Source organism: Peromyscus maniculatus, chromosome 3 (assembly GCF_049852395.1).
Source record: "Peromyscus maniculatus bairdii isolate BWxNUB_F1_BW_parent chromosome 3, HU_Pman_BW_mat_3.1, whole genome shotgun sequence".
Classification (NCBI taxonomy): Eukaryota; Metazoa; Chordata; class Mammalia; order Rodentia; family Cricetidae; genus Peromyscus; species Peromyscus maniculatus.
Window position 1 is genome coordinate 38871452 of NC_134854.1, and position 27228 is coordinate 38898679.

The 27228-nt window shown below is 42.2% G+C and overlaps 3 protein-coding genes across 5 annotated transcripts in view; 2 read left to right on the forward strand and 1 right to left on the reverse strand.

Moving 5' to 3' along the window:
* Window positions 1–131, reverse strand: part of Fbxl13 (F-box and leucine rich repeat protein 13) — a 214800-nt gene extending 214669 nt beyond the window's left edge. For 2 of the 3 annotated variants that reach the window (XM_076565963.1, XM_076565961.1), the window contains exon 1: window positions 1–126. The gene's annotated coding sequence lies outside the window, so the exon portion shown is untranslated. The other variant, XM_076565962.1, reaches the window with a different exon arrangement.
* On the forward strand, window positions 40–27228 carry Armc10 (armadillo repeat containing 10). Its single transcript, XM_042272895.2, has 6 exons — window positions 40–174; window positions 2837–2985; window positions 5426–5560; window positions 16419–16595; window positions 24914–24985; window positions 25799–27228. The coding sequence occupies exons 1-6, from the start codon at window positions 42–44 to the stop codon at window positions 26051–26053; spliced, it is 921 nt and encodes a 306-aa protein (XP_042128829.2). The 5' UTR covers window positions 40–41; the 3' UTR covers window positions 26054–27228.
* On the forward strand, window positions 5594–16000 carry LOC143272119 (uncharacterized). The gene is made up of 2 exons (XM_076565977.1): window positions 5594–7041; window positions 15756–16000. Exons 1-2 carry the CDS (start codon window positions 5742–5744, stop codon window positions 15812–15814), a joined length of 1359 nt encoding a protein of 452 aa, XP_076422092.1. The 5' UTR covers window positions 5594–5741; the 3' UTR covers window positions 15815–16000.

Genomic DNA, 27228 nt, shown 5'->3' on the forward strand with positions numbered 1-27228 from the left:
CTGCGTGTGCTCCTGGCTTCCCGGCTCCCTGCGGCAGCGGCATGGGCGGCGCGCGGGACGTGGGCTGGGTGGCGGCGGGGCTGGTCCTCGGCGCCGGCGCCTGCTACTGCATCTACCGGCTGACTCGGGGCCCGCGGCGAGGCGGGCGCCGGCTGCGCCCCTCGCGGTCCGCAGGTGAGGCGATGGGCCAGGTGGACAGGTTCGGGGCTCCAGGGCCACCCCGGGCTGGGCTGGGCCGGAGGTGCCCTAAGCACTCGCGACTCCCTGTTGTCGCAGTAAAACTAGGTCTTAGTGGGAGGACATGGGGCAGGGCGTGGAGGGAGGCTGGAGGTAGACGAGTCGGGAAGCCTAGGTTGCCTTGGGTGGGTCCTGAGCCGCTTCCCTGCCCCCGCTTCTTTGTTTAAAATAAGGGCTGAAAACATTGCCCGAAGTTTTCTGTTGCTTCCTCAGGCTTCACAGCCGAGAACTAAGGTTTCTCCACGCCATTGTAGATAACCTGTCACTGTAAAGTTTGTCCTGGGCCTTTGTGTTACCAAAGAGATGCCCCTGACGGCGAGACAGTTAGTGCAGGTCCTTGAGCCCAGGTTGAAACTTGCACGTAGCTGTGTGAAGAAGAGATCCCTAAGGTGCAATTCTGCCAGCACTTCACGGGACCTGTCCAGGGCCTTGAAGCCCTCCATAGCATCCACACCATTCGGGGTGTGTGTTGGAAATAACCTCAGCCTACAGGAGGTACTCCCTTCTGGCAGACAAGGCTTGTAGGTTCAGTCCTATGGTGATTGGGACATTGAGAGGTCCAACAATTTGCTGCACATAAAGGGATCGTTTAGGTCGTGAAAACTGTTGGGCAAACAATTTGAAATAAAATCTGCCCACCAAAACCCTGCCTTCCTCAGAGGTAGAGAAACGTAATTTTTTTATTGAGTAATCATTAAAACATTTTACTGACACCATTACATGTAATTGGCTAATTTTATTCCAAAGATAGAATTCTCACCTCTGTGTAGCTGGGCATATGCAAAATAAATAGTAGCTTGTCCTTAAAATAAGAAGACTTGACAATACCATTTTCTACACATAGTTCATCTCAAATTCACTGAGAGTTCAGGCAGTTAGAGGTGAGAGTAAAGGCAATATAGATAATTATTGCCTTCCCCTAAAGAGAAAATAAAGCACCTTTATAGGCAGGTAGAAAAGTATTTTCGGGTTGTACAACTTTGGCATTTACTTTTCAAAATTTGCACTTACCTAAGGGGACCAGAACCAACTTGACAAACATAGTACAAATCTCCCTCAATCATGAATAAAGAAAATCTATCAGAGAGTTGAGGAAATGATATACTGAGGCCAGATGGACATATAAGAAGAAATCATAGGAGTATATGTTATTTATTGCACTAATATATTTTTTAAACAACATAGTAATGTATAAAAGTCATTAAAATAGTATTTCTGATAACTTGCAACATTAGGAATAGAAGGAAATGTTGTTAAATTGATGGATAATACTCATCAAAAACAAACACAAAGATGCTTTAATTAAAGGTATTTAATATTAAAACATTAGTTTCATCTTTACTAAGTTCAAGACTAAGAGACGTGCTATCACAACTATTTAGCATTGTCCTGGAGTCCCAGGCATCTTGACAGGAAAAATCATAAGCAAAATTATAGAAAAAGAAATTCTGATTTGTAAATGACTTATTTTGAGTCACAAAAGTGCCAGAGAATTAGCTGAACACTAGAAGGGGGGGTTCCATCGGTAAAATGGAACACAACACAGATATACTTAGTACTTTCTTATATCTAAGCACTATGTGCAAGTTTTCAGTATAAATTTAATTGAAAAGATTTCATTTATAATAACTTCTAAAACTAGGAGAATATCAAGCAGGAAGCCTCTATGTAGATAAACTACACAGTGGCACACTGAAAACATGATTGTGGTATTTCCATAGGCCTCCTGCCTGATGGACTCTTAAAAGGGTAATGAGTCCCTCCCTTATCTACTTGGCACAGACCTATCATCGTTGCTCTTTAGGCAGATGTCCCATCAGATCTGTATACCTAATGTTAAAGTAGGAGACAAAATGCTGTCTACATCAGGGGTCCCTGTTATTTACATGCACTTCCTTACTAATAGACATAGATTATGGGACCACTGGCTGATACTTGATGGCTATGAACCTTTGTTTCCTATATAAATTCAGAGTAATAATAGTATCTTTTTCCTAGGAATACCTGAGAATCAAATGATGTAAACCATGTAAAGTGCTTCAGACAAGCAATGCCAGGCAGCCATCTACAGAACCTTGGAAGTTTGGGCTGCCCACTCAGAAGAGGCTTGCTGCTCCCTTTCCCTTTTCTTCATCTTTTTGACTCTGACCAAAAGCCTAAGCATGCTTTCCCACACACTTACTTCCTCACTCTTCAGTACTTTCCTTCTTCTTCCATGTGCCAGCCTCCACTGCTGAAGCGGCATGTGTTCTTGAAGCTGTGACCTTCTTTCTTCATCTTCCTCTTGCCCACAGATGCCAGCATTTACACCTTGCTTGCCTTTTGCTTTCTCTCAAACATGATGAAAATTGTCCCCAGACTTTAAAAAACAAAACACTTATGCCAGGTGGTGGTGGCACACACCTTTAATCCCAGCACTCGGGAGGCAGAGGCAGGTGGATCGCTGTGAGTTTGAGGCCAGGCTGGGCTACAGAGTGAGATCCAGGACAGGCTCCAAAACTACACAGAGAAACCCTGTCTCGAAAAACCAGAAAAAAACAAAACAAAACACTTCACTGATGACTTTTAATGACCTTTCAATGGCTTTCCTCTTATGCAGAAGACTTAACCGATCGTTCCTATGATGAGATCTTAAATGCTGAACAACTTGAAAAACTTCTATACCTGCTGGAGTCAACCAATGATCCTATAATTGTTGAAAAAGCCTTGGTCACTCTGGGTAATAATGCAGCCTTCTCAGCTAATCAAGTAAGCCTCCTCTTTTTACACACAGTAGTAGTTATGATTCTAGGCACTTAACTCTCAGAGTCTCTGTATCCTCATATGTACTTATGCTCACAACATTATTTGTTTTTTTTGTATCAGAAAATCACAGCCAAATAATGACACAGGAAGTACTGTCTGAGAAGCTGGATACTAGCATCACATTTGTACTAGTTCCTATTCATCAAAAAGGCAGAGCTTCCATAAAATAGAAAAAGCACCTAACATTTAAGTATGTGTTTTCATTGGGTAGCTGACCTTGCTGGCATGGTCCTGATGTAGGTGGTCCCTCGGCCAGCGATAACCACCAAATCAGCGTGAATGGCTAAGACTGAAGAGTTCAATGTGAATGCTTCTTTCTCCCTTCCCCCACAGAGAACAAGGAAAAACAATTTTGGGTTTTTTTTCCCAACAATGCTTCTTGTTAACATTGACACCAATACAGATTTATTTTGAGCTAAAAAAAAGAATTTTGAATGTTTTGCCATTAAAAAGTAATACATGTTTGAGGAAATATATGCATTTAAGGTGGTTATGCAATGTGTGCATGTATCAAAACGTAAACTATATATATAGCGTCTGTCAGCTAAAACAAAGAGAGATAGATGAATGGGTAAAAGTGGGTCCACATGAAAACCAGGCATGGTACCATGCACTTATAATCCCAGCACTGAGGAGGCAGGGAGTCCCTGGGGCTCATTGGCCTAAATGTAGCCTAATCACCAAGCTCTGATCCTAATGAGCGACCCTGTCTCAAAAAATAAGACAGCTACTGAGAAACAATACTCAAGGTTGACCTCTGGCTCACACTTAGGAACATGCCTCCACATACATAAATATGTTCATCTCCCCCCCCCCACGCATGTAAAGTAAAGTAAGTAAATAATGAAAATAAATAAATAGAAAATTAAGGCCGAGGAGAAGCTCAGTAGGCAAAGTGGTTCACCTTACAAGCCTGAGGACCTACATTCAGTCCTCAGAACTCAAACTAAAACAGCCAAAGCAGGTGTAGCACACACTTGTAATCCCAGCACTAGCAAGCGGGGACAGAAAGCTGATCACTGAGGCTCCCTGGCCGGCCAGCCAGGTCTACTTGGTTGCACTGATTGTACACATTAGTGATGAACTCCGGGTCACCAGTAATACGTTTGTGTCACATTGAGGAAATAAAAGCACTTCCCCTTGAAGTCATTTAACCGAGAGTGAGTCCACTGCACTCCTTGCTCCCCGTGTCTTTTGTCCTCTGTCTGTATGTTGAGTCTGAATCTGTGCCTGTCTGTGTGTCTGCCTGGTGTATGTCTGTCTGCGAGTGATGTAACTGGCTGTGCCTACAAAGGGCTTCACTGTTTATTGAACGGTGTTTCAGTCAGGGTTCTATTGCTTGAAGAGACACCATGACCACAGCAGCTCTTAAAAAGAAAACATTTAACTGGGGCCGGCTTACAGTTCAGAGGTTTAGTCCATTATTGTCATGGTGAGATGCATGTCAGCATATAGGCAGATGTGCTGGAGGGTGGCTGAGAATTCTGCATCTGGATTAGGGAGCAGGAAGGGAGTCACACTGGGCCTGGCTTGAGCATCTGAAACCTGAAAGCCCACTCCCAGTGACATGCTTCCTCCAGCAAGGCCACACCTCCTAATAGTGCCACTCCTTAGGAGCCTGTAGGGACCATTTTTATTCAGACCTCCACAGACAGCATAGAAAACATCATGTGGGGAAGGATGGGACACTTTAAAGAAATCTTTAATAGTTTTACAAGGGATTAAATTACTGGCCCCAGCTGATCCCAACTGACCCAGATAATAAACATTGTTTTTAACCAATATCCATAGTTAGTTTCAACTTCTGTATTTGCTGCTTTCAGCAATAATGATACACATGCATTATTCTGGTTCAGGGGCAAGAAAGAGTTTGTTACTTAAAATTGTCACTGTACATTAGTTTAGGTTGAAAAAGTTAATTGCTTTGGAAATCCAAGGCAAGGTTAATAGTTACGTTATTCTCTTAAAGGCAGGTAAAACAGTTTGAGTACATGGTAGGCTAGCAATCTTAAGTGACTTCAAGATTTATTATTAACTTTGGCTATGAGGTCCAGCATTAAATTCCAGTCTTAGAATATATTTCAGAATATTACATCTCCACACTTGTTGAGTCCCAGCCAATGAAAGAACTGTCTAAAAAAAAAAAAAAAAGTGAATGGCATTTTGATGAATGACAGCTGAGGTCGCCCTCTGCAGGCACATAGATACACAGACACTCACATAAATACAATTGTTTTAAGTAATAAAATTTTCTAACAGGAAGGTTTGTTTATGAGAATAGCATTTCTCTAAAGTGATTAATTTTAGTTGCATTTTTAGATGTACAGAATTCAGTTAAATGGCTGCATATTGAAGTTACAGTCCATTTTTTCCCCTCTCTTAGGCCATTATTCGTGAGTTGGGTGGTATCCCAATTGTTGGAAACAAAATCAACTCTCTGAACCACAGTATTAAAGAGAAAGCTTTAAATGCACTAAATAACCTGAGTGTGAATGTTGAAAATCAAATCAAGATAAAGGTGAGTTGTCTGAAATAAAAATGCATCGGGTTGTCATTTCAAAACAAGTGATTAAAGGTGAGTAATGGAACGTAAGAGGGTGTCCCTTATAACTTTATAGCCAACCATTACCTTTAAAGAAAGAAACTAAAGCAGAGCTATCCCCTAGGCTTTTCTAGTTGGGTTTCAGTTTAATTCAGGAATGCTCAAAGAACAAAGCCAGCATCCAGGAACACAGGCCTGCAGAAAGACTCAGCATCCAGGAACACAGGCCTGCAGAAAGACTCAGCATCCAGGAACACACGCCTGCAGAAAGACTCAGCATCCAGGAACACACGCCTGCGGAAAGACTCAGCATCCAAGAACACAGGCCTGCGGAAAGATTCAGCATCCAGGAACACACACCTGCGGAAAGACTCAGCATCCAGGAACACACACCTACAGAAAGACTCAGCATCCAGGAACACAGGCCTGCGGAAAGACTCAGCATCCAGGAACACAGGCCTGCAGACTCAGCATCCAGGAACACAGGCCTGCAGAAAGACTCAGCATCCAGGAACACAGGCCTGCAGACTCAGCATCCAAGAACACAGGCCTGCGGAAAGACTCAGCATCCAGGAACACAGGCCTGCGGAAAGACTCAGCATCCAGGAACACAGGCCTGCGGAAAGACTCAGCATCCAAGAACACACACCTACAGAAAGACTCAGCATCCAGGAACACACACCTGCAGAAAGACTCAGCATCCAGGAACACACACCTGCGGAAAGACTCAGCATCCAGGAACACACACCTACAGAAAGACTCAGCATCCAGGAACACACACCTACAGAAAGACTCAGCATCCAGGAACACAGGCCTGCGGAAAGACTCAGCATCCAGGAACACAGGCCTGCAGACTCAGCATCCAGGAACACAGGCCTGCAGAAAGACTCAGCATCCAGGAACACAGGCCTGCAGACTCAGCATCCAAGAACACAGGCCTGCGGAAAGACTCAGCATCCAAGAACACACACCTGCGGAAAGACTCAGCATCCAGGAACACACGCCTGCGGAAAGACTCAGCATCCAAGAACACAGGCCTGCGGAAAGACTCAGCATCCAGGAACACAGGCCTGCAGACTCAGCATCCAAGAACACACACCTGCGGAAAGATTCAGCATCCAGGAACACACGCCTGCAGAAAGACTCAGCATCCAGGAACACACACCTGCAGAAAGACTCAGCATCCAGGAACACACACCTGCGGAAAGACTCAGCATCCAGGAACACAGGCCTGCAGACTCAGCATCCAGGAACACAGGCCTGCAGAAAGACTCAGCATCCAGGAACACAGGCCTGCAGACTCAGCATCCAAGAACACAGGCCTGCGGAAAGACTCAGCATCCAGGAACACACACCTGCAGAAAGACTCAGCATCCAGGAACACAGGCCTGTGGAAAGACTCAATAAACTCAAAAACCAAGTGGGTGCAGCACAGTGTTTTAAACTGTTCTGTCATCCTCAGATATCCAGGACACCCTGTAGATGTAACCAACCGTCTTATTAAATAAGAAACACAGAAACAATGTAAAAGAGAGAGCCGAGAAGTCAGAGCTCAGAGCTAAAATCTCACCCTTCCTCCTGCTGTCCCAGCTTCGCGAAAAGAGACCTACTTCCTGTCGGTTCGTTTTTTTATAGTATGTTGTTCTGCCTTCTCATTGGTTGTAAACCCAAACACATGACTGCCTCGTCACTGTCTGAATGTACAGCCCCCTAGGTCTTAAAGGCATATGTCTCCAATGCTGACTGTATCCCTGAACACACAGAAATCTTATGGGATTAAAGGCGTGTGCCACCACCGCCACACTCTTGCTATGGCTCTAATAGCTCTGACCCTGAACACACAGATATCTATGGGATTAAAGGCGTGTGCCACCACCGCCACACTCTTGCTATGGCTCTAATAGCTCTGACTCCCAGACAACTTTATTTATTAACATACAATCAAAATAATAATTCAGTACAATTAGATTACCACCACATTTCCCCTTTTCTATTTTAATAAAAAGAAAAAAAGCAAAAGGTTATAACTAACAAAAGAAAAACTATATACAAAAGTACAATAACTATATACAATATATACAAGTAATAAATACCTAGACAGGTATTTGACAAATCAGAGAAAATAATTCCATTATCTATCCTATTTTGGTAAATCCAAGATGTATCTAATGCACTTTCTATCCTAATTAATTTTCAACTATAACTAACTAATCTTCAACCATAACTAACTAATCTTCAACTCCCTCAGAGACCCAAGAAGGAAATAATATTAGCTAACAAAAATAAAAACAGGAAGTGCATGCAAGCAACAAAAAATTTTTGTGAGTTGACAGAAACAGCCAGCTGCCTGGGCAGTCACCTGAGTTTTCTCCGCAGTGTTGGGGCATCATCTTCAGCCTATAGGCTTAGTGTATCTGACAGACTCATTTGTGAAGTAGGATGTACACAAGGTCAACAGTTCAACCTCACATTGGGTGAGAGCAGTCCACGTACCAGAAACACCTGAATTCCACTAGTGTCCTGTCATGATTCAGGATTTTAAATTCTGGAAATTGTTGACAGTTTTTTAATTCAGCTGTCCATTCTTCTTGGCTGTGTATATATGGCTTCATCTCAGCATCCCCTTCTTCTCCACATCCCTCTATTAAATGCCAGTCTACTTTTGAGAGGCATGAGCTTTCAGCTGCTGTTCCATTGTACAACAGAATCCATCGGCCCTCTGCCTGTTAAGCTGCCTTCGAAGAAAAGGGCACCGTACCTTTTCCGGATGCGAAGGCCACTTCAGGGATGGGGCCATATTGTCCTGGCCTCAGAAGATGCCTTTTGATAAAGCCATAACCACACTTGTTTTGGCAAGAATCAGTAGTCCCTTGTTTCGTGATCTGTCTGTCCATTTTGTCCTGTTGATTCGAGGATACTTTGTTGTCCAGTGGCTAACTTTTGCCAGAATGAAAGTTGACTCCATATGCAGTTTCTTCAATGCCCATATTTTCTCTAAAGTAGATTGGTACTGCCAGGAGCCGACATGTCTCAAAAAAGAAAAATTTTCTAAGTTATTAAAACATTGTAAATGCCATATTCTGTAGATCTCTGAAGGGTTTGAAGATGACCTGTCTAAAACATCTCTGCTCAATTTTTAAAACATATCTAATATGACTACAAGTTCTATTGTAATGTCTAACTACTAACTTTCATTTCTTTATATCCTAATAGTTGATAATAATAACATTCAAGGATCAGAAATTTGCATTACATTGTTAAATGAATGGTATAAATACAATTAGAAATATACATATAGCATTTTCTAACAATATCAATTTCAAATTTGTATACAATATAAAACAATCCAATCCAATGTAAAGTATTTAAAATTAGTAATTGTCTTTTTCTTTTCTTTCTTTCTTTTTCTTTTTCTTTCTTTTTTTTTTTTTTAAACAAGAACCTTAAATCTAATCTCCTTTGCTTAGCCTTTTTCCTAACCCTTGACAATAACTTGTAACCAACCCCCCTAAACACTGAAAATTATCCCAGACCCAAAACCCATTAAAAAGACTAAAAAACCACCCGCCCCACACCACCTCTTTGGGAATGTGGGCGTCGTATTCTTAAAATTGCTTCCTGCTGGGTATGGGCGAAGTTTTCTTTATCCTGAAAGAAAAATTTTAGGTTAATTGTCAAATTCTAGGAGAGGTAACTATATCCTTCATTATCCAGTCTGTGTATAATGCCAAAGTTCAGGGTTTATCTCAAGTCCTTATTCAAGTAGTCTTTGAGACTGGATCATCTCAGCTAGTCATCTCAAAATTGCTCTGAGCACCTTGTAGTTCAAAGCTGATCTATGGATGATGTTTGTCAGCTTAATGATATTATTATTGTCCAAGTGGAATTGTTGTTGTTGTGGGGCCCCATCTTCTTTCTGGAGACTTCAGTTGATGTTAGGCCTGGCCATGATTTCCTGCAGAAAACTGATAAGAGACTCGAACACAAAAACATATATATGCAGCTAGCCTTTTTTCTAGAATTAGTTAGTACTCTATGTGACCATACATATCTTAACAAAGTTTAAAATGTATATATATATTAATCTTGTAAATTTTGATATAAAATTTATACTTTGAGAAAAGTTTAAAGAATCAGAATAGAATCAAAGAGTTGAGATTAGTAATAGAATAGTCCCTTAATTAATTTTGCTTTTGTCCTGTACCATAGCAGAAGATGGCTCTTATTCTGGCATGATACAGTGAGTTTGCATTTTCCTTTTAACAACATGCTTGAGTTTAAAGAAGGAGAGAGCCATTCTCCAACTCCAAAGTCAGCTTTAAATTTTAATTGAACTGGGACTATTAGAAAACCAATAGTGTTAAATCTTTAGAGAAAATCAGAAACAAAAATTTAGGAAGACATAAAATTTTTTAGATAATATATACCCATACACCGTTTCACTCTGTTTCTTGGGATAGATGATTTGTCCCTTTTCTTCAGTTGTCTCATTTGTCCAGTGTTCTTCAGATTCCTTAACCTTCATTCTCCTAAAAGACAAAAACAAAAACCTTTCCCCAAGACTAATTTTGGGGATGTTTCCTTTTGACAAGTTATTATCTGATTAAATGAAAAGGCATGTGTTATTGATACAAGTTAGTTTAAATTGGATGTTCATGCTGGTTAATGAACTATCACCTCCTCAATTAAGAGGTCTCTCTTGTTCAAATCGAACCTTTATCAATTTTGACGGTACCCACAGCTTATCTTCTCCTGTAGAAACAAAAGCAAAACCTCGTCCCCAATGTAATACATACCCTGGTTTCCATTCTGAGGTCAGCACATCCTTAAAGTATATAGGCTGATTTAATTCTGTAGTTTTTTCTATTATCCAATGTCTCTCTGCAGCTGTTGTTCCTTTCTCATTGGCATTCAGAAAATTCAAAGTTAGAAGAGCATTATGCAGTCTATTTCTGGGGGTTTTTGTTACCCATTTCTGTTTATTTAGCATATCCTTTAGAGTTCTGTTTGATCTTTCTATAACTGCTTGACCTGTAGGATTATGTGGTATGCCTGTAATATGCTTTATATTGTAATAAGCAAAAAACTGTTTCATTTTAACAGAGACATATGATGGAGCATTGTCAGTTTTGATTTGTGCAGGTATACCCATGATGGCCATAACTTCTAGCAAATGAGTGATTACAGAATCAGCTTTTTCAGAACTCAAAGCAGTTGCCCATTGAAATCCTGAATAAGTATCGATAGTGTGGTGTACATATTTCAATTTTCCAAATTCTGCAAAGTGAAACACGTCCATCTGCCAGATTTCATTTCTCTGAGTACCCTTTGGGTTACATCCTGCTGGTAATGGCGTTTGATTGTAGAAGGAACAAGTAGGACATTTCTTTACTATTTCTTTGGCTTGTTGCCAGGTTATGGAAAAATCCTTTTTTAAACCTTTACTATTGACGTGATGTTTTTTATGAAATTCTGAGGCCTCCAGCACATTTCCTATCAATAATTTATCAATCTCATCATTGCCTTGTGCTAGAGGGCCTGGCAGACCAGTATGGGATCGAATGTGAGTTATATATAAAGGATGATTCCTTTTCCTGATTGTATCTTGTAATTGAATAAATAGTGAAGTTAATTCTGAAGCATCAGGGATAAATTCTGCAGTCTCAATATGTAACACCACTCTTTCAGCATACTGAGAGTCAGTTACTATGTTGAGAGGTTCTGAAAAATCCATTAATACCAACAGAATAGCATACAATTCTGATTTTTGAACTGAATTATACGGACTTTGAACCACTTTACTTAAATTTTCTGATTTGTAACCTGCCTTTCCTTCTTTGTTGGCATCTGTATAAAATGTACGAACTCCAGATATGGGTTTTTGCCGTACAATTCGAGGCAAGATCCAATCAGCTCTCTTTATAAGATCAATTCTATTGCTTTTGGGATATTTGCTGTTAATTTCTCCCAAAAAATTACTGCAAACTCTTTGCCAAGGTTCACTTTCTGTCCATAATTTTTCAATGTCCTCCTTAGTTAATGGTACGACAATTTCTGCTGGGTCTATGCCTGCTAATTGACGAAGTCTCAGTTTTCCTTTGTAAATCAAGTCAGAGATTTTTTCCACATAAGTTTTTAATTTTTTATTTGGTTTATTTGGTAAAAATATCCATTCCAATATAATATCTTCCCTCTGCATTAATATTCCAGTAGGAGAACGCCTAGAAGGTAAAATAACCAAAATGCAATCCAGCTTTGGATCAGTACGATTCACGTATCCTTCATGCACTTTCTTTTCTACCAAGGCTAATTCTTTCTCAGCTTCAGGTGATAATTCTCTTGGACTATTTAAGTCCTTGTCACCTTCTAAGGTTTTGAACAAATTAGTCAGTTCATCATTTTTTACCCCAACAATAGTTCGTAGATGAGAAATATCTCCAAATAATCTTTGAAAGTCATTAAGAGTCTGTAGTCTATCTCTCCGAATTTGCACCTTTTGGGGTCTAATTTTTTGTAGCTCTATTTTATATCCTAAATAATTAATAGAATCTCCTCTTTGTATCTTTTCAGGAGCAATTTGTAATCCCCAGCAAGGCAAAATTTTCTTTACTTCTTCAAATATTATTTCTAAAGTATCTGCATTTGAGTCAGCTAGTAAAATATCATCCATATAATGATAAATTATAGATTTAGGAAATTTTTTACGTATCACTTCCAATGGTTGCTGTACAAAATATTGGCACAGAGTTGGGCTATTCAACATTCCCTGTGGGAGGACCCTCCATTGAAATCTTTTAACCGGTTGAGAATTATTATAAGTAGGCACTGTAAAAGCAAATCTTTCTCTGTCTTTTTCTTGTAAGGGTATTGAAAAGAAACAGTCTTTTAAATCAATAACTATGAGAGGCCATCCTTTTGGTAACAGAGTAGGCAAAGGCATCCCAGATTGTAGAGAACCCATTGGCTGAATTACTTTGTTAATTGCCCTAAGGTCTGTTACCATTCTCCATTTACCAGATTTCTTTTTAATAACAAATACAGGAGAATTCCAAGGGCTGGTTGATTCTTCAATATGCTGAGCATTTAACTGTTCTTCTACCAGCTCTTCTAAAGCCTGGAGTTTCTCTGTTGTTAAAGGCCATTGCTGGACCCATACAGGCTTGTCTGTTAACCATTTTAAAGGTAGAGCTGTTGGTGTCTTTGGAAGATCATCAGTTATTGTGCCCTGTTCTTGTATAATATGGATGGCTGGTGACCACTCATTAGAACAATATCTTCTAATATTTCTCTCAGTAACATGTGCTAGTTTATGATTTGTTTCTGAGATTGGAGGGATGTTAATCTGAGTATTCCATTGTTGCAACAAGTCTCGACCCCACAGGTTCATAGTTATGTTAGCCACATATGGTTTTAATTTTCCTCTCTGTCCTTCTGGACCTATACATTCGAGCCATCTTGCACTCTGTTTCACCTGAGATAATGTCCCAATTCCTAACAGTTGAACGTTTACCTCCTGAAGAGGCCAAGTTGGATGCCAAAATTCTGGTGCAATTATGGTAACGTCCGCATCTGTGTCTACCAGACCAGACAACAAAACACCATTTATTTTTATTGTTAATTTTGGTCTTTGTTCATTAATAGAAGTTTGCCAAAAATTTTTCTTTATGTTTTCTCCTGAATTTTCTATTCTCTCTGTTTCATCATCCTGACCAGCATGATTTATTCCAATAGGCATTTGGTTATTTAATCGCTCTCCAGAGCAGGCATTTCCTCTATGGCTGCAGGAAAGGTTTGAACTGGATTTGCACTGGGGGCCTGCCTGAGGCCCCTCTGGGAGTTTCCCGAAGACTGAGGCAAAGGATTACCCTGTCTGTCCTTTGTTGATCTACATTCGTTGGTCCAGTGTTTTCCCTTACCACACCTTCTGCATACTCCAGAAGGAAGGGGCATTCTGTTGCCATTGTTCCTTGAAGAAACATTGTTTCTGGGAATGACCTGTCTACAGTCCCTTTTCAAATGTCCTTGCTTTCCACATCCAAAACATCTAACACTCCTCAAACCTTTTGAAATTACTTCTCCTACCCATGTATCATCATGCTCATCAGCTTCAACATTAATTGTTTCTCTAATCCAATCTTCCATAGGTGCAGATCTTGCCCTTAATGGCCTGATTATTCTTTTGCATGCTGCATTCACATTCTCAAAGGCCAAAGATTCAATTATTGCCTTACTAGCTTCTGAATCCGAGACCATTCTCTTTACTGCTGAAGCCAGTCTTTGTAAAAAAATCTGTAAAAGACTCTTTTGGGCCTTGCATCACCTTTGTAAATGACTCAGATTTTTTTCCTGGTTCCTCAACTCTGTCCCATGCATTCAAGGCTGCCGTTCGACATAAAATTAGGGTTTGGACATCATATAAACATTGTGTTTGTGCTGAAGCATATTGGCCTTCGCCCATAAGCTGATCCTGGCAAACTTGTATTCCTTTATCCCTCCATTGTTTTTCTATGTTTTTAGCCTCCTCCTTAAACCAAGTCAGAAATTGAATTCTCTGGCTGGGTTCCAGAACAGCTTGTGCAAGGTCCCGCCAGTCCTGTGGTACTATCCTATTATATGTTGACCAAGAGTTTAACATTTGCTTTACATATGGGGAATGCATGCCATAAGATACTATTGCCTCCTTAAACCTTTTTAAATCCAACATTTCAATTGGAGCCCAAGTATTTTGTGTAGCCATTTGATCAGGCATCTGCTGTACGGTTACAGGATAAATTAAGGGTGACTGTGTGAAAACAGGCTTTCTTTCTGCAACCTTATGATCCCGACTTGAAACAACTTCACTGTTAATTTCTTCTGTCTGAATTTTTACAGGTTTAACAAGTTATTCTAAAGCTGTTATCCTGGCACTTAAATTGACTATCTTTTTAAATATTAAAATGTGGATTATTATAGTGATAAGGTGCATAATTCCACCAATACTAATATTATATAGTTGTTCCATTGCCAGACTGCCTAAAATTTCGAACAAAAACCAATTTTCTTCCAATGTACACATAAAACCCATTTGTTTTTTAATGTGGAAAAAAATTCTCTTTTAGATAGTTTCCTTTAAAATATCTGATATATTATGACTTACCAAATCTGCATAGAACAGTAGAAATTCGAGGGGATTTTCAAAGCAGCCACCTAGTGTCCCAGGTGTAAATCCAAAGAGAAAGAGAGAGAGAGAGAGAGAGAGAGAGAGAGAGAGAGAGAGAGAGAGAGAGAACAAGAAAGCGTAGCTGGCTAAAGTTTAAATGCAGCCACGTGTTCCCTCTTGTGCCGAGTCAAGGCTTGGGTCTGACTTCCTTAAGTTCCGACCACGTGCGTTGGCTTTACAGGCAGGGCCCTGTTCGGCAGGGCAGGTCTGAGTTGTTTGTAGCACCGGCTTTAAGCAAGCAGGATTTAAGCAAGCAGCTCACCGATAGTCCAGCCTGAGGTCAAGCAGAACTAGACCCAGGCTAAGAAGCCGCTGCTCGGACTAAGAAGCCGATCGCCGCCTGCCGCCGCCACGGGCCGCCTGCCGCCCTTGCGGGAAAGCGGACCTGCCGCCAAGCCAAGCAGTTTTTAATGGATTCTTGTCACGTTGGGCGCCAGATGTAGATGTAACCAACCGTCTTATTAAATAAGAAACACAGAAACAATGTAAAAGAGAGAGCCGAGAAGTCAGAGCTCAGAGCTAAAATCTCACCCTTCCTCCTGCTGTCCCAGCTTCGCGAAAAGAGACCTACTTCCTGTCGGTTCGTTTTTTTATAGTATGTTGTTCTGCCTTCTCATTGGTTGTAAACCCAAACACATGACTGCCTCGTCACTGTCTGAATGTACAGCCCCCTAGGTCTTAAAGGCATATGTCTCCAATGCTGACTGTATCCCTGAACACACAGAAATCTTATGGGATTAAAGGCGTGTGCCACCACCGCCACACTCTTGCTATGGCTCTAATAGCTCTGACCCTGAACACACAGATATCTATGGGATTAAAGGCGTGTGCCACCACCGCCACACTCTTGCTATGGCTCTAATAGCTCTGACTCCCAGACAACTTTATTTATTAACATACAATCAAAATAATAATTCAGTACAATTAGATTACCACCACAACACCCACCTGTAGAGCCCTCCTCACCATCACCTCAAATATCCAGGACACCCACCTGTGGAGCCCTCCTCACCATCAAGGGGAGTTGTTGATGTTAGTGTTTTAAAAGATGGAGATGTAATGAAATTGTGACCAAAGAAACAGTTGGCTTACAAGTGTAATTTAGAGCTTATAACTTGATCTCTGCTTCCTTATTGTTACATTGCCACATCTATGGCAGCGTGGATACATTTGGAGTTTCTCACAAATGTTAATAAAGCGGTGTTGGGTGGTTAGTTGATCATTTCTTAGAACTTCAAATGAGGAACATTTTCTTACAAGTTTGCAATTTTTGATGGCATTCAGATTGAGTGATAAATTTTCCAGTCTGGAAACTCATGCATGATACCTAGTACCACCAGTGCTTCATTGCATTTCACCAGTGAAAGGGAGCAGTAATGTGGAAACTCTCATACGTGCATCTGCATAAGTAAGAACAATCTTGAGCTGAATTTAATTTTTCTTTGCTTGCTTTTGATTCTCAGCACAATGCCAGGTCATTAAACAAAGGCAGCTCAACTAAAATAGTCACCAGAGCTGGAGGGCAGACATAAATGTCCCCTTTTCTGAAGAACCAGTTCATCCTGAGGTCTACTCAGCCATTCAGTAGACATTTCTAAAACGTCTGGGTTGCTCAGTCTTTCTTTTTGCCTTCAGGTGTATGTCCAGCGAGTCTGTGAGGATGTCTTTGCGGATCCCTTGAACTCCGCTGTGCAGCTGGCTGGACTGAGGCTGCTCACAAACATGACCGTCACCAATGACTACCAGCACCTGCTCAGCAGCTACATCGCAGGCCTGCTCCACCTGTTACTTATCGGAAATGGAAGCACCAAGGTAGGAGTGCCGTGGTCAGTGTTGCAGGTTGAGAGCTGTTACATCAAACTGAGTAAGACTGAATTTGCAGTCTGTGTGATAACACACAGCTTTAATCTCAGCACTCTGGGATGCAGAGGCAGGCAGAGTTTGGAGAGTTCTACCTAGACTACAGAATAAGTTCCAGTGAGGAAAAAGAAAGACTGAAATTCCACACCATCTATTTCAACCCTGTGATGTCTCAGCACTCGAGAGTCAGAGGCAGGTGGATCTGTGTGAGTTCATGGCCAACCTGATCTATACAGCAAATTGTAGGGCCACATAAAGAAACCCTGTATCAAAAAGTAAAAGAGATAGTCCACTCAAAGTTTATGAAAAATACTCAGAAGCCCAAGAAAGCACATTACTTTTATCTCCTGACACTTAACTGCAGAATCAGTGTGTGTAGATCATGTGACCTTCACCTCAGGTGGGTGGTCATTTGATTTTCTGACATCAGTAAACCATGTTCTACTGGGATCCCTAGCATCCTTAACCAGAAATAGGAACACTGAGTAAAGGGACTCAGAAATAGTGACCATAAGTTGCAGCTTTTACCTTAGGATTGACTAGTTTTTAAAATTAGCATACAAAGTAATGGGTTTCATTGTTTCGTTTTTATGTATAGTTTTTGTTACTCCTTGTCTTAGTTAGGGTTTCTAACTAAAACTGTGAAGAGACACCATGACCATGGCAATTCTTTTTTTTTTTTTTTTTAAAGATTTATTTATTATGTATACAGGAGAGGATGCCAGATCTCATTACAGATGGGTGTGAGTCATCATGTGGGTGCTGGGAATTGAACTCAGGACCTCTGGAAGAGCAGTCGGTGCTCTTAACCTCTGAGCCATCTCTCCAGCCCCCTGAGCCATCTCTCCAGCCCCCGGCAATTCTTATAAAGGAAAACATTTAATTGGAGTAGTAGTGTACAGTTTCAGAGGCTCAGTCCATTATCATCTTGGCAGGGAGCATGGTGCTGCTACATCTTGATCAGAAGGCAACAGAAAGTGGACTCAGATACTGGGCAGTATCCTGAGCATAGGAAACCTCAGAGCCCACCCCCACAGGGACACACTTCCTCCAGTAAGGCCACACCCACTCCAACAAAGCCACCCCTCCTAATAGTGCCACTCCCTGTGAGATTATGGAGGCAGTTACATTCAGACTACCACACTCCACCCCTGACTGCCATAAGCTTTTAGTATCATAATACAAAATGCATTATTCCAACTCCAAAAGTTCCCATAGTCTATTACAGTCTCAACAATGTTGAAAAGTACAAAGTTCAAAGTCTTCTTTTGAGATTCATGCAATCTCTTAACTCTAATGCCCTATAAAATCAAAATCAAAAACCAGATCACATACTTCCAGCATATAATGGCACAGGATATACATTACCATTCCAAAACATAGGGAAGGGAGCATAATGAGGAAATACTGGACCAAAACAGGACGGAAAACCAGCTGGGCACACCCCAAACTCTGCATCTGAATGTCTGATGTCAAAACGCTCTTCAGATCTCCAACTCCTTTCAGCTTTGTTGACTGTAACACATTCTTCCTTTTGAGCTGGTTCCACTCCCTGTTAGCAGCTCTCCTCAGCAGGTATCCCACAGCTCTGGCATCCCTAACATCTTGGATTCTCCAAGGCAATCCAGGTTAAACTTCACAACTTCACACAGTGGCCTCTCTAGGCCTCCATTCAGGGATGCCCTGACATCTGCCTGGCCTCAGTGGCTTTCCTTAGTCTCAGGCAAATTCTATAGTCCCTTTTATCCTTAAGTCCAGAACCACTTGGCCAAAGCTACAAGTTCTGCTGCTTACTGGGGCTGGAACATGGCCCCCTTGTTCAATTACATCTTCACCAGCTTTCTGTCCTTCACTTACCTAAGCTTGCTCTGTAGACCAGGCTGGCCTCAAACTCAGAGATCCGCCAGCCTCTGCCTTCCCAGTGCTGGGATTAAAAGTGTGTGCCACCACACCTGGCTCTAAGTTTTTCTTTAGTTCCTTTTCACAAGTTGGAAACAGCTGGGTGGGATCTTGCCCTGAGGTCACCACTCCCTTTATTTCTTAATCCCTTTTTCTCCTTGAGCACAGGAGTTAACTCTATTCCACTTCCTGGTGCCCCTTTTCTCAGTTTGTGCCTTTTGTACTTTCATTTGCTTAGCTTGCTTCTTTTCATTGTAAATCTTCATCAGAGTTACCATTAATAACCACACAACAGAGTCTATACTAGGCTGTTTTGAGATTTCCTCTGCCAAATCCAAATCTCTTTACTTTTGCCTCCAGCAGACTCTTCAGAAAGTGGCAAAAAAAGCAGCCACATTCTTCACCAAAATATCACAGGAATGATCTCCAGGCAACATATTACACCTCTTGAGGTAGCCTCCCACCCATACACCCAGTTCATCAAATCACACACAGCACCACTGTCTTCCATGCTCCTACTAGTGTGGCCCATTAAGCAGTGCTTAAAGCATTCCACCGCTTTCCTAACCAAAAGTATCAAAGTCCATTTTACTCCAAACAAAAATGGTCCAGCCTATCACAGCAGTAACCCAGTCCCTGGTACCAACTTCTGTTCTGTCTTAGTTAGGTTTTCTAAGACTGTGAAGAGACACCATGACCATGGCAATTCTTATAAAGGAAAACATTTAACTGAGATGGCAGCTTACAGTTTCAGAGGTTCAGTCCATTATCATCATGGCAGGGAGCATGGCAGCACATGGGCAGACATGGTGCTGGAGGAGCTGAGAGCCCTACATCTTGTAGGCAACAGGAAGTCAACTGAGACACTGGGCAGTATCCTGAGCATAAGAAACCCCAAAGCCAGCCCCACAGTGACACACCTCCTAATAGTGCCTATGGGTTTATGGGGGCCAATTACATCCAAACTACCACATTCTTCCTTCCCAACTTCCCTCCTTCTTAACCCTGTCTGCCCTCTATCCTCCTTCCCAGTGTCCCTTTCCATTTTCATGTCACATGTGACAGTCTGTCATCATCATCATCACTCCACTTATGGGAAAGAGGAACCCACACATCACAGTGTACATACTCTGGGTCAGATCTCTCCTTCCAACATGTGGGTCCCAGTGACTGAGCTTTGGTTTTCAGGCTTGGTGGCAGGCCTTTTGCCCACTGAGCCTCCCACCAGCCCTGTTTTGGTTTTTTATAAGTTTTATTTATTTATGTATTTGTTTGTTTGTTTATTTGTGTGTGTGTGTGTGTGTGTGTGTGTGTGTGTGTGTGTGTTATGAAGCATGTGTGGAAGTCAGAGGGAAGCTGTGGAATTGGTTTTCTCTTTCCTCCTTTAAGTGGATTTGGGGCTCGGACTCAGGTCCCGGAGCCTACACAGATGCCTTATCTGCTGAGCCCTTCATGGCCCTTATTGAGTTTTTAGGTGGGGTCTCACTGTGCAGCAGAGGATGATCCTGGATTCTCATCCAGCCTTCACCTTCTCAGTGCTGGGATGACAGGCGTGCACACCTTCCCTGGTTTTATATCCTGCTGAAAATGGAACCCAGGTGTGCACTCTACTACTGCAATATGTCCCCAGCCCTCCATTACTCTCTTAACAAAATGGTTCATTTGTTTGGTTTTTGGTTTTGGTTTTTTGGTTCAGCCATTATTTGTTGAAGTCCTCCTACTCCACGGTTTTGCGGTGTTAACAGTGAGGGGGATCATGCAGAAAGCTTCCTTTGTCCGTTGTACAAATGGAGGAGGCAGCAGAGGTGAAGACGGCAGATAGGACCACAGGAGACACCTGAAAGTCCGAGTGAATCTCCTGTATTAAAGTCTTCCTGCTATTCTTTTTAAAGCAATTGATAGAATGTAGATTGACTAGCTGTAATGGTGGGTCTATTATTTATCAGGGTTGTTTTAACCATGTAGATGTGTGTTCTCTCAGACAACTGAAAGCAAAATGCATGGGTGTTTGATTGTGCTGGATATTTTTTTTTTAATTTTTATTTATGATTTGTGTGTATGATGGAGGAAGGGTGTGTGTCACAGTGTGCACCTGGAGATCAGAGGAGAGCCTTGTAAAGTCAGTTCTTTTCTTCACCTTTACCTGGATTTGGGGAACTTGAACTCTAGTTCTAAGGCTTTACTACAAGGACCCTTCCTACTGAGCCATCTAGCTGGCCCCAAGCTGGATTTTGTTGAGACAGTTTCACTATGTGTCCTTGACTAGTCTTGAACTCTTGACTCTCCTGTTTCAGCCTCCCAAGTGCTCAGATTTATAGGTTAGTGCCACTATACTTGGCTGCATTAGTATTTAGGAAGGATCAATGTGAAGATATACCCCAAGTATCTGACATTATTTCAGTGCTTCTGGGGTTCTCGGGGTACAATCACTTCACTGTAGTCCAGTGCTTCTGAGGTATTTATATGGGTTTTCCACATTTCCTATAGCCCAGCTTATCTGGGGCTGGTCCAGGACATACTCAGACATTCAGAATCAAACACAGGTGTAAGCCGTCCTTCTGCAGTACTGCTACAGCTGCTGGTTATTTCCAGCCCAGTGGAAGATGACTTCCAGCCATCTGGGGCCCAGGAGGATGCCTCCCTCTGTGTTTAATGTGACTGCTCTAGGAAAAACCTTGCCCTTGACTGTCTCTGCAGCTGCCTTACCCAGAATCCAGGAGGAACTCTTACTTCAGAGCCAAGCAAATCTCTCTGGACCTGTATATATGTCTCAGATCTGGTTGATAAAATTTACAACTTTTTAAGAGATGACTCACATTGTTTTGTCGTATTTTTCCATTGCATTGCCTACAATTTTTCTAGGATAGAAAACTAAAATTTTGATGGAAACCTGGCCATCATTATGGCATTGTTTCTCCATAAAAACTGAGTGTAAAGTTCTAACTCAAAAGTGCATTGTTGTATAGTCATCCGTTTTTACGTGTCCGTCATGGATAGGTATTTCCTCAGGAAGTGTCCAGCAGAGTGACTATTAAAGATTTTATTTAGTCTGTGGCGGTGCTTTCCCTGAACCCTGAGATCTGTGGTGGTGCTCTCCCTGAGCGCAGTGATCTGTGGTGGTGCTCCCTGAGTGCAGTGATCTGTGGTGGTGCTCTCCCTGCACCCTGTGATCTGTGGTGGTGCTCTCCCTGAGCGCAGTGATCTGTGGTGGTGCTCTCCCTGCACCCTGTGATCTGTGGTGGTGCTCTCCCTGCACCCTGTGTGTGGTGGTGCTCTCCCTGAGCGCAGTGATCTGTGGTGGTGCTCTCCCTGCACCCTGTGATCTGTGGTGGTGCTCTCCCTGCACCCTGTGATCTGTGGTGGTGCTCCCTGAGCGCAGTGATCTGTGGTGGTGCTCCCTGCACCCTGTGATCTGTGGTGGTGCTCTCCCTGCACCCTGTGTGTGGTGGTGCTCTCCCTGAGTGCAGTGATCTGTGGTGGTGCTCTCCCTGCACCCTGTGATCTGTGGTGGTGCTCTCCCTGCACCCTGTGATCTGTGGTGGTGCTCTCCCTGAGTGCAGTGATCTGTGGTGGTGCTCTCCCTGCACCCTGTGATCTGTGGTGGTGCTCTCCCTGCACCCTGTGATCTGTGGTGGTGCTCTCCCTGAGTGCAGTGATCTGTGGTGGTGCTCTCCCTGCACCCTGTGATCTGTGGTGGTGCTCTCCCTGAGTGCAGTGATCTGTGGTGGTGCTCTCCCTGCACCCTGTGATCTGTGGCTGCACTGATTCACAGCAAATCCAAATACTAGAAAGTGTTTGTTATCTGCATTGACAAAAGAGAGCCAACAATTTAAGTGTCCTGGATCACCACAAGGTGGTGCACATAACAAGAAAGGAAAAAGAACTTGAAACTGTGTTTAACCTATGGAAGACAGCAAGGTCGCATTTCACATACTCAGTAGCTGTTTCTTACTATTTCTGGTTGCCAATGAGTGGACCTTCACAAAGTTCACCCAGGTTCATCTCATAGGTCAAGGCAATCTATGGCACAGCTTTTATTCCTCTTACCCTGCTCCAAGCTTCATTGACATTACAGCCAGGCACTTGATTCCTTAGACCTGTTACTGGTGTTGCCAACAGCATCAGGCCAGCTGAGATCTCACAGTAGCTCTCAGGGAGTGCACTAGAAGGTCAGATGTCACTCTTGCTTTCTTACCTTTAACAGTCCATCATTTTCTTAAGAAACACCTGTGTGAAATAAGCCCCACTTTAGGGCAGGCCGGGCCGCTAGCATACGCTTTTGTCTTCTCCTTGTTCTCTTCTGCATTGTTTGACATTTGATCATGACCGTGTATTAATTTCCAAATTTTTAACTTTTAGAGACAGGTTTCTCTGTGTAGCCCTGACTGTCCTAGAACTCGCTCTGTAGACCAGGTGGACTGGAACTCACACATATCCACCTGCCTCTGCCTCCTGAGTGCTGGGACTAAAGGTGTGCACCTCCACACCTTGCAAAAATTTAAAAGATGATAAAAAGGAGGTTGCTGTGGGATGTTCTGTATGCTGTGAATATGTGTTGCTCTGATTGGTTGATAAATAAAAAGGTGATTGGCCAGTAGCCAGGCAGAAAGTACAGGCGGGAGAAGCAGACAAGGAGAATTCTGGGAAGAGGAAGAAGGCTGAGTCAGGAGATGACAACCTGCCATCCAGGGAGCAGCATGTAATGGCAATAGGTAAAGCCACAGAACATGTAGCAATATACAGATTAACAGAAATGGGCTGAGTTTAAGTGTAAGATCTAGTCAGTTGTAAGCCTGAGCTAATGGCTGAGCAGTTTAATTAATATAAACTTCTGAGTGATTATTTTATAAGCGGGCCATGGGACTGCTGGGCCTGGTGGGACCAGAAAAACCTTCTAACTACAGGAGGTTAAGCAAAGTTTTATCACCTTTAATTCATAAGTAGGTTGACATGTGACCAAAGGAATTGTAAAATGATGTGGAAACTTCCTTTTTCTTTGTTGTCCTGTATTTGGAAATGGTTTAGGGCTAAGGTCGACTTTGGTAGGGTAGTGCTTGCCTAGCCCAGGAGACCCAGGTTTGATCCCCATCGCCCTCTCCCCTCTAAGTTCTAAAGTCAGTATCTGTTGCTGGTTTAATCAGTTATAAAAATGGACATCCAGGTTCCTCCCTGGATCTAGTGAAAAGTGGAGGGTTTGTTGTTGTTGTTGTTGTTGTTGTTGTTTGGCCTGGCTTTAGTACCCTCCTCCTTCTCATTTTAATTTCAACTGTCTTGTGGGAAGTGTGGGTTAGTGTTTTTCAAAGAGATATTCTGGGGCTGGAAAGATGACTCAGTACTTAAGAGCATGTGTTGCTCTTGCAAAGGACCCAGGTTTGGTTCCAAGCACCCACATAACCATTGGTAACTCCAGCTCCTGAGGCTCCAATGCCCGCTTCTGACCTCTGCAGGCGCCACACACATGGTACATATACATACATACAGGCAAAAACGTTTATACACATAAACACATAAAATAAGTCTAAACATTTTTAAGACATCTTATTTAATTATTGATTTTTCAGAAATAAGTAATAGGAATGCTAGCATTTTAATTAGCTATTAAATCACTTTAATATCACTTCCCATCTAAATGATCATTAAACATTGTTCACATTTTTAGAAGATAAGCTCCAAGATTCATAATAACCTTTTAGAAGGAAAGGATTCTAGTATCTGGTCGTGGTGACCAAACCTACAGAATTTTGATAACTTTCATGAGAAATAAACTAAGCTTTGAGAGATTTCTGTTGTTCAAAGATCAGAGTATCCTTACCAGGACTCATAAAATTGACTTAAGAGCTGGGGGAATAACCAGTTCCATAGTTAAATTGTTCATTGTGCGAGCATGAGATCAGGCGTTCAGATCCCAGTACCCATGTAAATGCTGGGTGGGTGGCCTGCCTGTAATCCTAGCACAGGGGGCATGAGACGGGACCCCTGGAACAAGCTGGTAGACTAGCCCAATAGGTGAGTTCTGGGTTCAAGTCTAACCACTGTCTAACCACTGACCTCAGCCTCTGGCCTCCTCATGCACAAACACGGGAGAAAAGAGGTGATTCAACACAGAGCAGACTTACGGTATTGGAAGACATTTGCTGAGTTTTTTCTGTCTCCAGCAGTTGAGACAGAGAAGTGAGTATACACGGCACATACATAGCTGCTCTGAATGTGGTGCTGAGGGTCAGAGGAGCTGAGCAGAGACTTCACAGAGACAACTGGAGCCAGGCCTGGAGGTGCAAACAGGAGTTTACCGGTGGCGGGGAGGGAGAGGCCGGCATCCTAGGGAGAGGGTCGTGCTTGCTGATCCAGTAAACCCAGCCTTCCGCCCGCAGGTTCAGGTTTTGAAGCTGCTTTTGAACTTGTCGGAGAATCCAGCCATGACAGAAGGACTACTGAGTGCCCAAGTAAGTCCATCACCTCCCTGGTTTGTAAATGCACACAGACATAGATTTTGACAAATAGATCTAGGAAGGCCTGCCAAAAACATTGACAGGGATTATCTCTGAAGAGCAGAACTAAGGTGTTAGCTTATTATTATTCCTTGTATGCATGAATTATGTTTACTGAAACAAGCATATTTGACTTTTTAAAACCCCCTTTAAAAATTCTCTGTATCAAGTGAACTTTCCATCTCTGCTCCTTTTGCAGTGCACAGTGTCATTACATTTTTAAGTTTGGTTTGCTTTACGCATGTGGACCTCAGCCTTTGCTGAAACAGCAGTGTTGAGTCACCGGTATGTGCTTGATGCTGGGCAGAGTGCCCGAACCAGCAAGTACATAGTGTTTGTTCTCATGGAACTTAGGAGGCACAAACATGTAACAAATAAGCAAGATCCTTGAAAACTGTCCCCATGTTCTGAAGCAAGTCAGGGTGGTGCAGAGATGGACTGGAATTCCCTGCCTGCAGAAATAGAACCATCCCCTCAGCCATGTTCCCCATGCTGTGTGTGGACGGTAATATTGAATTGATGAGTTCTTACAAAAACTGGATGGATCCTAAAATGGTTGGTTTTCTAAATGTCTATACTCTGGGGTTCCAAAGAAATCTTACTTGTTAGCTAACAAACAAAACCTCATTTTCATTTGTAACAAACATGGGGATAAAAATTGCACAGGTTAAGTTAGCAGTTAGGTAGCTTGCCTGTGGTCAGACCTTTAAATGTAAACTAGTCGATGTTTTAAAATACAAAAATGACACTCAGTATTTCCTCTTTCAGGTGGATTCTTCATTTCTTTCCCTTTATGATGGCCAAATAGCAAATGAGATTCTTCTTCGGGCGCTTACACTGTTTCAGAATATAAACAATTGCCTCCGAGTAGAAGGCTGCCTAGCTAGTCAGCCTCCCTTTGCTAAGGGGTCATTGTTCTCCCTGTTGTATGGAGAAGACTGTGCCCAGAAAATGAGAGCTCTGGTTTATCACCATGATGTGGATGTCAAAGAGAAGGTTTTAGCAATAATGCCAAAATTCTGATGGGTTGCTCCTACTTTTTCTAAGAGTAATGCAATCAAGTCAGCACACAGGAACTTATTTTCTACCTTCCTTTAAAAGGATTGTTTCAGCTGATGGAGTTAATAAAAGTCGTATTTTGTTTTTAACACAGTTCAGGGCGAGCAGCTGTACTCCAAGATGAATTTTAAAATTTGGGATTTTTTTTTTTTTTTTTTTTGAGACAGGGTTTCTCTGTATAACCCTTGGCTGTCCTAGAACCTGCTCTAGACCAGGCTGGCCTCGAACTGACAGAGATCTACCAGCCTTTGCCTCCCGAGTGCTGGGATTAAAGGCATGCATCACCACCTGGCAAAATTTTGGATTTTGGAGTAGTTCAGATTTGGGGTTTGGGGATTAGGTATGATCAGCAGGTGAAGTCTACAAATAATACTCCAGTCAAACACTCAGAAGTGACTCACTTCTGGGACAAACATTTAGTTAGGGTTATTTTGAATGATCTTACTGGTATCAAATGAATATGGAGACTGTGCTGGAGATATTTATGGAGATATTCAATAGTTCCCTCACATGGAATGAGTGGCCTTTCTCTGTACAATCCTAACTCCTAGAAATGGTTCGCAGTTGCTCATCAAGCGGCTTTAGGTGCTGGGTTGAAGACTAGAACTGCCACAGCAAGGACCCTGTGCTTCAGCGATACCCAAGCCCAAGTACCCTTGCCAACCCCACCTACTGCCTGCAGGTCTTTGTTCATCGTCAGAATCTTCCCTCACTTCTGATCAGTGAAACTGTTTCCATTTACAGGGAAAATGTTTTCTCAGTACTCACCCCCATGTATAAGGATGTGTAAAATATTGGAGAGCAATCCAAGTTTGCACCCACAGGTAGCTGGATAAACCAATGGACCTGAGTGAGTCTGACTGTACTCATATCGAAATACACCCATGAAATGGATGTTTTTAAAAGCATGTTGTAAAGCAATGTATTATGGTCCTGTGTATTTTTTTTTTTAACAATGAGAAATACATGTATACATGGACAGAACATTTCTAGAAGGATATGTAAAACTTCTGGGCATAGGACTGGGAGGTGGGTACATTGGATTTTCTGTGTGTACCCATTTCTACTGTTTGAATTTTTTACTGAGCATAAATGTATAATTTTTTTAATAAAAACAAAAATGCAAGGGTGTACAAAAA

Coding starts and splice junctions, on each gene's coding strand:
- Armc10 (XM_042272895.2), top strand. CDS start 42: ATGGGCGGCGCGCGGGACGTGGGCTGGGTGGCGGCGGGGCTGGTCCTC. Junction 5,561..16,418: donor AAAATCAAATCAAGATAAAG/GTGAGTTGTCTG, acceptor TTTTGCCTTCAG/GTGTATGTCCAGCGAGTCTG. Junction 24,986..25,798: donor AAGGACTACTGAGTGCCCAA/GTAAGTCCATCA, acceptor TTCCTCTTTCAG/GTGGATTCTTCATTTCTTTC.
- LOC143272119 (XM_076565977.1), top strand. CDS start 5,742: ATGCTCAAAGAACAAAGCCAGCATCCAGGAACACAGGCCTGCAGAAAG. Junction 7,042..15,755: donor TTTTAAACTGTTCTGTCATC/CTCAGATATCCA, acceptor CCTCACCATCAC/CTCAAATATCCAGGACACCC.